Raw genomic sequence first — 12,220 nt, forward strand, 5'->3', positions numbered from 1 at the left:
GCCCCTTCGCCTTCGGCGACCAATCAGAGCCTCACTGGGTAAGGGCAACAGGTCAGGTGGTTTTCATGCCGGTAGCCGGTTGAGAGAGCACGTCGCCTTAGCGGGTGGAAGCCGGGATTCAAGATGGAGGAGTACGCGCGTGAACCTTGGTGAGTAACTAGCTCTACTTGGGTCTCCTGCTGCTTCTTGCACGTCCGGGAGAAGAGCTTAGAGATGGCGGCCTCGATCTGCAGTGTGTGTGTGTGGGGGGGGCAAGGAGCGGACCTCGGATCGAGGGTCCCTTCTCCCCCTGCCTCCTGTCTCGACCTGGGGCCAGCGCTGACCTTGGTGGTCGAGGGCGTGAGATGCGCCGTACAAGACTCGCCGTCTCAGGATGGCCTCCTCCGGGCTGGAAGGGCGGGACGTCTCTCCCTGGGGATGGTTTCCTTGCGGAGGGTGGAAGGACCTCCAAGAAAGACAGAGGAGGGCTTGAGCCCTCGCTAGGGGACGGGCAGGCCTTTGGCGTCCCGCCTCAAAGAGGAGGCGTTTCTCTGTGGACCCTGGGCGCCTTTCTGATGCCTTAGAAGTGCCTGGAGGCGCCCCTTAATTTTGATTTGGTGACCCTGGCGTGTGTGCCGTTTGAGATGATAGAAGATAGCTCCACAATAGAGCACCAGCTACTAGCCGCAGTCTCTGGCTCCCCCTCTTAACCATAGTTGCTGGGGCTTCTGGCAGAGGATGTTGAAGGAGGCAGATGGATTTCATTCAGCAACAATTGCCCTTCGTGATTCTTCAGCAAGTACATACCTAGAATCACTTAAAACATTGGCTTTACTCGAAGGGAGCTTAATTATCTACTGCTGCTTCATCATTGTGGTGGATGCCATAAGCAGAAGGCACATTGCATAAGAGCGAGTTCATTGCATAAGAGTGGGTTCAGTATTCTCCTTCAGGAATTTGAGATTGAAAATAAATAGCCATGTCATGCTTCATCCAAAACTTCAAACAATTCTAGAAAGTCACTTTTGTCTAGTGCATGTTTTATATTTTAAAAACACTATGCAATGATTTAAAAGGTATGATGGAAAAAGAGACATAAATCTGTTCCCAGTCTGTTTATAGTACTGTATAAGTTTAATGAGGCATCTGTAGCAAGGGATTTTCACACTTTAGTGAACTTCTTACTCTGTTTTTCTTCTTTCCTGAATAATTCAAACGATATATCTTGAAGTGGCTAATGTCGCTGTTGGAAAAAAAAATACTAATGCCTATGTTATATAAATCCCAGTTCTGTTACTTTAGAGCTACTTCTATTTATTTATTTATTTATTTGATTGATTGATACATAGATACATAGATAAAAGCACATCAATATAACATATATAAAATCATAAAAAATTTCAATTCTAACAATTAATTCTTGTTTCTTGTTTTTTTCCTTCTGGGCCTCCCTCGGCGTCAGGCCCCTCAGCCGTCCCTGCTGGTTATATCGGGTGATTCGGGTAGATCTAGGTGGAAGCAGATGATCTGCCAAATATTGAGGTCCCAAACCATTTAGGACTTTATGTGTAATCATTAACACTATGACGTCAATGCAGAAACGGATGGGCAACCAGTGCAGGGCGGCCAGAGTGGGAAAGATATGCTGATATTTTCTCACCCCACTAAGAAGCCTGGCTGCCACATTCTGGACGCCCTGAAGTTTCCGCATCAACCTCCAAGGCAGCCCCACATAGAGTGCCTTACAATGGTCTAACCTTGAGATTATGAGCGCGTGGACTAGAGTACTGAGGGCCCCCCCCATCAAGATATGGTCGCAGCTGGGTAATCTGCCATAGATGAAAATAGGTGGAGCGGACCAAGGACGCCACCTGGGTCTCCATGGTAAGCGCCGGGTCCAGATGTATCCCCAAGCTGTGGAGCGGACTCTTTGCGGCAAAGATTGTCCCCCCAAAAGAAAGGGCGTCACCTGTACCACTAGTGGAAGGGCCACCCACCCTCAAGACCTTTGTCTTGTCCGGTATTAAGTCAGCACTGGCTGCAAAAAGAACACAGCTACCTGCGAGAGAGGGAAGTTTTCAGTTAGGACATCCCCATTCAGCAAGATTGTTATAGGGAGATAGCTTACATTCCTGCATCAGCAATGTAGGAGTAAATGCCACTGAAAATTCAAAGTAGCTGTAGAAAAGCTCAGGGACACTTATATTGGCTCTTTGAATACAGCACATAACAGGGAAGAAAACCAGTCTGGGAAATAGAAAGTAAACATTTTGTTCACTGTCATGGGATATTTGCAAGGTTGAACTTGTTAACAGTGCTTGCTTTCTTTCAGCCCATGGAGAATAGTGGATGACTGCGGTGGGGCCTTCACAATGGGAGCCATTGGTGGTGGCATATTTCAAGCAGTCAAAGGATTCAGAAATTCTCCAGTGGTGAGTTAAAATTATTTTTTATAGATAGGTTTTCCCTCCTCCCATTGTTAGAAGTACTGAGAAGAAAGAAAACGTCATGTAGTTCATTTAATGGAGATACTTCTATCAAGGTGACAGAATTCCTTTGTATATTGTAGCAATTTGGTGTGGAAACACCATCACAACAAATTATAGATGTCAAAAACATTTAATTTTAGCTCAAAGGATAAATAACATAATGCAACTTTTTCAAAAGTCCAATTTGCTGTGAAGTGTTTTACCCCCCCAAAAGGCTGAAATTTTGTTGCTATGCATAAAATACGTTACAGCTAACATAGGTCTATTTGATTTAATGGAACTTATTCACCAAATACCTGATTCAGTTGGTTGACTCCAGTGCGATTTACCACACTAAGCAACAGAAATTTAGCCAAAATGATAAAACAGCTAAGTGCAAATTTTTATCAAACAGAAGTAAAATATGTAGAAAATTCCAAAATGCTGTAGTCTTCCTTTTCTGTTTATTTAAAAAAAAAACAATTCCAGTGAGAGCTATGAATTTGTTGTTGAAGAATCTCTGACTATCTATGACAGAAATGCTATTGTAGCCTTCGAAAAGAATCTGAATTTGATGCCTTCTGTATGCTGGAAGGAAGATTTGGGAATAGGTCCTATCTAAAAAGTACCTGCTCTTCTGAGCAAAGACAAATTGAAGATTTCATGTGTTTCATTGTTTATTGTCCTCTTTAAAGTCTATTGAGGGTAAAATGTCTGAGTCAGAATTTAGAAATTTATGGAAGAAGGAATATGAGTTAAACTGGAATTCCATTATTGCATGGCGAAGATGGACATGTAATTATGCAACTTGCATGCTTCCTATCTGTAGTAGCTTAGACTAGAGGTTAATTTTTCTAGGAATATGCTCTTCCTTGTTGGAGTGATTTGATTTTAAAGTGTTGGTTCTATTTATTCTCACTCACGTTTCTTTGTGTAGACATCCAGCTGTCTATGAATTTTGTACTTTGTGATGACCTGAGGACTGGGCACAAACTGAACTGCAGTAATTATTCAGATTCTTTTTTGTGTACTTTTCCTAGCTTGGACAGCTTCCTATACTTGCTATATTGCATGTTGCAAACATAAGATTCTTCAGACATTGTAAATTCAGTGCCATGTAATACTTAAGTTCCCTTACCCAAGTAGTTTGTGAAAGTTTGGGAGGGCTAGTGAGCTAACACAGAGAATCTCAGTTTCAGCAGTGTAGATTAGGCTAAATACAGTAGGACCCCCTATCCACAGGATCAATATCCACTGATTCACTTATCCACAATCTGAAAATATTAAAAGTATTACAAGAAACATTTCTAGATTTTTCCCCCACATGTATCACCAGAACTGGCCATTAGAGGAAGCCAGAGACTGTGCCATGAGTACTCGTTAATAAAAAACACACCAGTTCTGGTAATGCATGTGAAAATATTTTTTTTTCTGGTCCCCCCCTTTACCATGCTAGCTATATACACACACACATATATATATATACATATACATATACATATACACATACATATACATATACATATATACATATATATATACATATATATATATATATACACACACATATATACATATATATATACATATATACATACATATACACATATATACATATATATATATATATATATACACACACACATATATACATATATATATACATATACATATACACAGTATAGTGTTTACTATTATCCATGGTTTTCAGTGTTCCCAGAGGGGAGGGGCTTGGAACCAGTCCCCTGCAGATATGAGGGTCCTACTTGATATTCTTTGAACACTATGTGGATTCATACAGTATGTGGATAGCTGCCTATAGTGGTCGTAATGACCAGATAGGCTGGGTATAAATAAAATAAATAAATGAATACAGTGGTGCCTCGCTTAACAGGTGCCCTGTTTAACGATGAAATCGCATAGCAACGAAGATTTTGCGATCGCAGTGCGATGTTTTAAATAGGGAAAAAGCGCTTTGCGATGATTGGTACCCTGTTTCGTTTACCGATCATCGCAAAGCGATGATTTTTTAACAGCTGATCAGCGGTTCCAAAATGGCCACCGGGTAAAAAAAATGGCCGCCCGCTGTTTTCTGGGACGGATTCCTCGCTTACCGGGCAGCGAAAATGGCCGCCGTATGGAGGATTTTCGTTTAAACGTAAGTCTGAAGCCCATAAGAACGCATTGAAGGGGTTTCAATACATTCCTATGGGCTTTTTAAAATCACATAGCGACAAAATCGCTTTGCAGCGATTTTTGCTGCACCGATTATCGTCGCTATGCGAGGCACCACTGTACTGTAAATAAAATTGATGAAAACGACTAGCATTGCTTCAGTAGTGTACTTTTGTCTATTGCAGGGTATGAATTATCGGTTGCGAGGTAGTCTAACAGCTATTAAAACCAGGGCACCACAGCTGGGAGGTAAATGCAATGTTTGCACATTTTCCTTTCCTACTCTCTTCCAAGAAAAAACTGTCCAAAATTCTAATGGGATTTAACTTTCAGTACATAACTACTGTTAAATGAAAAGAATAGAGGAGTACTATTCATAGAACTAGTTCTTATTATTTCCTATTTCTTGTACTTTTACAGCTATGTGGACCTAATCTTAATGGTTACTCCAGTTTTGTTGTGTTACCTTCATGAAATATACTGTTCCATAGCCTGGAAGCTGATAGATGAGGCTAATACAATATTAAGCTTACATTGATTTATACATTTCTGTATGAAATAAATGAAAGCTGCATACCTGATGTGTTTAAATTGTATGCATTTCTATGAAGACTGCACATATTTTAACAATGTGTGCAGAATTGTAATGAGAGGGAATAACTGCTTGCTGATTTTCTCAAAATGAGCAAGACTATTACCAGAGCACAGACAGAGTTCTGACTCCTGTCCTCTGAAGATGCCAGCCACAGAAACTGGCGAAACGTTAGGAAGAACAACTTTCAGAACACGGCCAAAGAGCCCAGCTGTGAAAGCCTTTGAGAATACATTATTACCAACTATTTTGAAAGCTTGTTTGCAGCGTGGGAAGAACTGCAGGAGAGGGAGAGAAGGAAAAAAATGCTGAACTGAGTAAAATCTTTATTAGATCACTAAAAATTTACAGACAATGTGAGCTTTTGAAGTCTCTGAAAGTCTCCATCAGGCATAAACAATACAAAGTTTGAAGGCAGAGAAGGATGCAAAAAAATCAGTTCAAATGTCAATTTTTTTTGGAGGATAGGCTGCTAGCAAGACAAGGTGGAATGATGGAGGTAAATAAAGACAACATAGGGTATCTGCTGCTCCGTGTGTCTTTTGCCACCTTTGGGAACAAACAGGACACAGGCAGGCAGAGGAAAATTAACATTATTTGGCTCCAGTTAATGTGGTTTTATTTAGCTTTAGGTCAGGAGTCTGTAATCAGGCAATATTTCATCCAGCCTTCAGTGTTGTTTTTCCAGGTGAAGATCTAACCAATTCCTGCTCTGCCTAACATTCTCATGGGCTGCTAGCAGCAGCCCTTGTGATATTTTTAGAAGAAAAATTGCCTTGGTGATTTGACAGAAGGTGAAAGAAATGTTAAATGAAAGAGGGAAACATGAAAGAACATCATCCTCTTTTGTTCTGCTCTTCATTAATATGAATCATTTGTGCTTTAGAGGTTCTGTTTTGGAAATCAGCAAAAGAACATGAAAATGGTAAAAATTACCTCTTTCATGTTTTTTTTTCCCTTTCATTGAAGTCCAAAAGTCCCATCCCTAATAAGATATTCTTAAAAGACAGAAACAGTGTTAAACAATGTTGATCTCAAAAAGAAAAGAAAAGTGGGTGTCCCCTGAATTCAATCCCAGAATGCAGCCCCTCACAATTGGCCTCCAAGGTGATGCAGCCCACAAGAGGAAAAGTGCTTGTGGCTTTTAATGGATAAATTGCTATAATTAAGACTTCTGCATGGGACAAAGCAATTAATAAAGTAAAATTAATCACAGTGTCATGTAATGGCTTTGCCTTTGACTTTTTTTTGTAATGATTGCTTCTACTTTTTCTGTGACTTCTACATGAATTTTCTAACTTCTCTTTCTGCTAGAGTCATAATCCTCACAACTCCTGTTTTGAAAATAAGAAAACTACCAGTCTTGAATTCTGAATAATCTTCTGCCTCCCTTTCTGAATAACATTCTTCTTTTAAATAGGAAGCTTTGCTGTCTGGGGTGGTCTGTTCTCCATGATTGATTGTGGTATGGTGAAAACAAGAGGAAAAGAGGATCCTTGGAATTCTATCACTAGTGGTGCCCTGACTGGTGCCATATTAGCTGCAAGAAGTAAGAACTTTTAAGTTTAGAGGGAATACTTCTTTTTATAAAGTCATTAAATTATTTGTTCATGTTTGTCAAATTATGAAAATGTAAGAAAATCATATGTCAATGTTTCTGACAGTGCTTTTGTACTTTATGAATATGCTAACATTTAGACCACAATATGAATATAATACAATTCGATCTTTATCAGGCATAAGAATGTTAGGAAATCAATCATCACTTTAGCCCCAGAAGGATATTTATGTTTGTAAATTCACTTAGGAACAGATCCATAGAATGCCTGCTATTCAATAAAACATTCACATTGTTTCTTTCTAGTATTTTTTACTAGACTCTTCTACATTCTCAAACTCTGAATATTTGTAACTGTTAAACATGTATTTGACATTGCCAGCAGTTGTAGTTGGTAAAAAAGTTTTTAATCCATCTTTTTCCTGCTCCACTTTTTTCAGATGGACCAGTTGCCATGGTTGGATCAGCTGCTATGGGAGGAATTCTTCTAGCTTTAATTGAAGGGGCAGGTATTTTATTAACAAGATTTGCATCTGCACAATTTCCAAATGGTAAGTTGTCTTGTAGTTTAGAGTACAATGCAAGATATTAGTAGTATTTCATTGAAGCTTTACTCTGTATCTTTGATCAACAGTTAATTTATCTTCATGTGGGCAAAATGTGCTGTAAGCCATAGAAAGGGTTAAATAAAAGGCATTGCTAGGGAATTATGATGGTCTAAGGCAGTAGTTCCCAACCTTGGGCTCCCAGATGTTATTGGACTAATACTCCCAGAAGCCTTCACCACTAGCTGTACTGGCCAGGATTTTTGGGAGTTGTCCAAGAACATCTGGGGACCCAAGATTGGGAACCACTGGTCTAATGCAAAGAACTGTCCCAGATGTATTGAGGAATGTGAGAGCATTTCAGTAATAGGAAAGAATATTTTTAAAAAACTATTCTTACTGATTTATCCACAAGAAGTGGAAATCAGTATTTATTATTCTTGTTTATGGTTTTATCATCCAAACTATTTGTTTCTGTAATTTATGTGAACCTTCCAGAGTAGTGCTGGGGCACTAAGTGGTGAGGTATACTATGATTGATATATATATATAAACTACTTTTTAATATAAATATAAGCGGCTAGGTATACTGTGATTTATATAAACTACTATTATCAGCAATAGGTTCTCCACCACTCTATTATATATATACTAATATATATTAGTGGTGGAGAACCTATTGCTGATAACATGTGCCTGGAATGGTGTACAGGTGACTGTTCAGCAAACTGGCTGTGAGAGTTCATCTAAAAAGACAGTTTTTCAGATTTTAGCCAAAACATACTTGAGCATAATATGGTTTGGAGCATTCTACAGGCATTTCAAGAGTAAATGGAAACTGCTGTAAACAGTTTCTTTGTAAAAGGTGGTGACAGTGATGTGAGCAATTTAGCCAATTTGGTAAAGATTTTTTTTAATATATTCTGTGAGTAGCTCAGATTTAGTGTGTTCTCTATCATTAAGTGACTCTTAACTTCTCCATTTGGAGTAAGAGTGTTCTTTACTGGTGACTTCTGAACTTCTGTAAGTCGTTCACAAGTAGTTCTCTGACTGAAACATGCAGCTGGTAAGCAAGTCAGTTATATTCCCTGGGTCCTTGTTAGTAGTTGCCCACCTGTTTTGGGCTTGAAAAGCCTAATTCCTCATTCCTTGTCCTTTATTGTGGACACCTGCAACATTCTGTTGTTCAGGTGTCTTGGACATCCATTGGGCCTAGGGCCCTGTAGACCTAGAGTGTGTTATAAATACATTGTTAGATTAAGTTTGTATTTGGGTGGTTTAATTTCAAAATTATTTGGCACAGACCCATCCAAGCATTATGGTATTGCTATTTTCAAAACATTCCATGAAGTTGGTCCCATGCTATGTTCTCAAGCTCTTGCTAGAGATTTCTGCTGGGCTTTCTTTCATTCTTGTTTTATAGTGCTTTGTATTAAATGCCTGATCTCACTCATACTTCTGCTGACTTTGATTACAATGAATAGATATACAGTGTTGTCAAACTTAAGAATGCACGGCTGTGCACATGTATTAATAAATTCAATTGTACTTTGAATGGGCTACTTCCATCAGATTAGATTACAAGCATTTTTTATTATTATTCAGGGAAACAGTAAACCATCCATGGATATTAGACCCATCTGTAATCTTTTTAATAGTGTTCCTCAAACTATAACAAACATTGAGAATTATTCCAGTCTCTGTTCATGGTTGTTACTGTTCTGCTGATAAATTATCAAAATCCCTGAAATAACTACACATCTGAAGTGCTTTATTTGAAAAATGCCTCTTGCTGCTGAAGTCTGAATGTGTGACTTCTTTTGTGTAATTGCAGGTCCTCAGTTTTCAGAAGACCCCTCTCAGTTTCAAACTTCCCCATTTGGAGACTACAGGCAATATCAATGATTGTATATATTCTTCCCTTCTGTGCTGTACAAGCAAGTCGTTGCCCTTAAAAGAAGAAGCAAGATGCAGCATCACTTGAAGACTTTTTACTAGATGTGTACACTTAGATGTTTCTGTATTTTTCACAATATTTAAATTATGAATAGTAGAATTCCATTATTGTAAAGTGGATATGAAATGCCTGAAAAACTCCTTAGTTTGGTCTTGTCTTAAGAGGACCAAGCAGTGTATTGTTTCAGAAAAACTTGAAGCCATGGCCTTTATTGTACAGCATTAACTATACTGGTGCCATTAAGGGACAGAGCAGCCATGCAACACTGGAGGTGCCTCCCCTAAGTATCTGAGTGTTTCTTCTTATAGGGCAATTGAAGTGGGCTGTTTTCTATTTTGTATTATGTGAGCTTTCTACAATTAGATCTTATGTCATTCACATAAGTGCATAAAGATGCTAAACTTGCACATGTAAATCTGTTGCTCCTAAATATGACAAATCTGCAGAGCAAAAACATTATTCCCCTTACTGTTCTTGTACAATCTTTGCAGGTCCTGAATATCTATAAACATTAGCGGGTTTGAGTGGCCTTTCCATTCCTGAATATGAATTAGCAATATTTTCACACTGCGTTAGATCAGATCACTTTGCAGAAAAGTAGACACGTAAAAGGGCAGAATTGATCCATCTTAGTCATGCTTGCAAATCCAAGTACCTGACATACACTGTTCAACTGCTAGGTGTTTTCCTCCAGAGACTCTGTGCAGAGCAGAAACGTACTATTTATATTAATTCTAAAAATGTGAATGAAGAAATGACTCTATCCACAAGTTGTATATGACTGCACAGGCTGGAGAGTAGGTGGGTGTGGGAACATTTTAGGTATTTGAAACAGAAAGATACAGCGATCATGTTTTAAAAAGTTGTGATTCAAGAAAACTGATAATGCACTACCTGCAGCATCCCTTTGCAAAACTAAATGTAAATTATAGTTATCTAGTGGCACCTTTCTCTCATTAATCCATGGTAAAATGCTAATTTTCACACAGATTATATAAAGATCCAGGTATTTATATACACATACAAACTTTCTGTCCATTCTGCATGGTTCTGAGCTAGTAGGCCAGTGTCTTAATTAAACCACTTCATGTGTATCTTGGGTATTTGAGAAGTAAGTGCTTTCCTGCATAGAAACATAGTTTTCAGCCATGGGAGTGATGTCCTAAAATTTGATGTGGTACAGCCCAGACGTCAGGAACACCTCTACTTGTTGTCTTGCATGAATGAGTGAAACTCAATAATGCTGTTACCTAGGGGAGATCTCTCTTAGCACAAACTCATTGTGTTAAGTAACTTCCTCCAATAAATACACTGCCCTGTTTATGACACTCTTTTGTCTTTCAATGCATGCTCCATCACTAAAAATTACTGTGGAAAGCCAGCATGGCATACTGGATTGAGTTGTAGACTAGGACTTGGGAGACCTGGGTTCGGATCCATACTTTGGTCATGGAAACTCCGGGAGTAGTGGTAGCAGCTGCAATGGTAAACTATTCTTTGATGCTCTCCCCAAACTCCAGTGTCTTATTAGGTAAAGGTTCCCCTTGACATTTAGTCAAATTGTGTCTGACTCTAGGGCGCGGTGCTCATCCCCGTTTCTAAGCCATAGAGCCCGTGTTTGTCCATAGACAGTTTCCGTGGTCACATGGCCAGCGTGACTAGACATGAAATGCCATTATCTTCCCACCGAGGTGGTACCTATTTATCTACTTGCATTTGCATGCTTTTGAACTGCTAGGCTGGCTGGAGCTGGTACAAGCGGGAGCTCACTCCGTCGCATGGATTCAATCTTATGACTGCTGGTCTTCTGACCTTGCAGCACAGAGGCTTCTGTGGTTTAACCCACAGCGCCACCACGGCTCCCTTGTGTGTCTTATTAAGGATGCCATAAAAATGATTTGATAGCACGGAACTATAAAAATTACTGTTCATTTGATCTATACCTGTTTAAATGAGATTCCATTATAAGAAAGGATAAGTGGGTTATATTGGATAAGTATGCTGATGAGAACATGAGAAAGAGTATACAGAATGATACTAGGCATTTGTGATTTTACAATCTTTAAGAGAGATTGCTATTACTTGTTTATTTCACTTATATATCCCTTTTCAAAAAACAGTTTTATTCAGGGAAACAAAAATCACATTACCCCAAAACATTAAAACATCAAGAAGGAATAAAGCCAATACAATGTATAACGACAGATTAGATATGTTTTGAAATCTCTTAAACGCCGCAAGAGGTGAGGGAGTTAGTGTGTCCTGGTTATGCAGCAGTATTACAGTTTCCAATCCATCTTGATAAAACACAATAGAAATGTTTTATATGGCCAGGAAAAGTCAGAATTTATTAGTTGTGAATTCATTATCAGGATTTATTTTTAAAATGTTTATTGCTTATAAGGATATCTTAATATTTTCCCTGGTTACAGGTTGAAAAAATGTGTTGTTACTAATGTGTAATCATTTTCTTCTAAAAAGAGCCAAATAATAAATCTACAGATTTTTGGTTGACATACGCCTAACCAATAAATCTGAAATACTAGTTCAATGATAATTGAGTTTACTTGCAATATTGATATATCACAAGCAGTTCTGGGTTCCGTTTTGTCAAGTTTTAGATGTGTTTATTTCCCCTTAGTGTTCTGTCAATAGCGTGTTACAAATTTTGTGCCTTTATGTTGACTCCAACTTTTCCCCCCAGAGTAAGGGATTTTACATCATTCAGTTAATATTTGAAAGGAGCTCCATTTGCCTCAAATGTCTTGTCAACTGCACTCTTGCATCATCTTACGCATCCACACTTGAAAGTTATTTGAAACCTGCAGGTTTTGCAACAAGTATTCATACTTTTCTTTTAGCTGTTCCTATGAATCTGGGCATGTCGTATTCAACTCTTGTGTGTAGAAAACATTGGGTCTTGATACCACTTGAAGGGAATCTGAC

At 38.7% G+C, this 12,220-nt stretch overlaps 1 protein-coding gene across 1 annotated transcript; it reads left to right on the forward strand.

Moving 5' to 3' along the window:
- Positions 1–10,595, forward strand: TIMM17A (translocase of inner mitochondrial membrane 17A). Its single transcript, XM_020782496.3, has 6 exons — positions 1–149; positions 2,312–2,411; positions 4,808–4,871; positions 6,635–6,763; positions 7,213–7,323; positions 9,152–10,595. The coding sequence occupies exons 1-6, from the start codon at positions 124–126 to the stop codon at positions 9,220–9,222; spliced, it is 501 nt and encodes a 166-aa protein (XP_020638155.1). The 5' UTR covers positions 1–123; the 3' UTR covers positions 9,223–10,595.
- Positions 10,596–12,220: the final 1,625 nt, after the last annotated feature.

Source organism: Pogona vitticeps, chromosome 4 (genome assembly GCF_051106095.1).
Source record: "Pogona vitticeps strain Pit_001003342236 chromosome 4, PviZW2.1, whole genome shotgun sequence".
NCBI lineage: Eukaryota > Metazoa > Chordata > Lepidosauria > Squamata > Agamidae > Pogona > Pogona vitticeps.

Coding starts and splice junctions, on each gene's coding strand:
- TIMM17A (XM_020782496.3), top strand. CDS start 124: ATGGAGGAGTACGCGCGTGAACCTTG. Junction 2,412..4,807: donor GATTCAGAAATTCTCCAGTG/GTGAGTTAAAAT, acceptor TGTCTATTGCAG/GGTATGAATTATCGGTTGCG. Junction 7,324..9,151: donor ATCTGCACAATTTCCAAATG/GTAAGTTGTCTT, acceptor GTGTAATTGCAG/GTCCTCAGTTTTCAGAAGAC.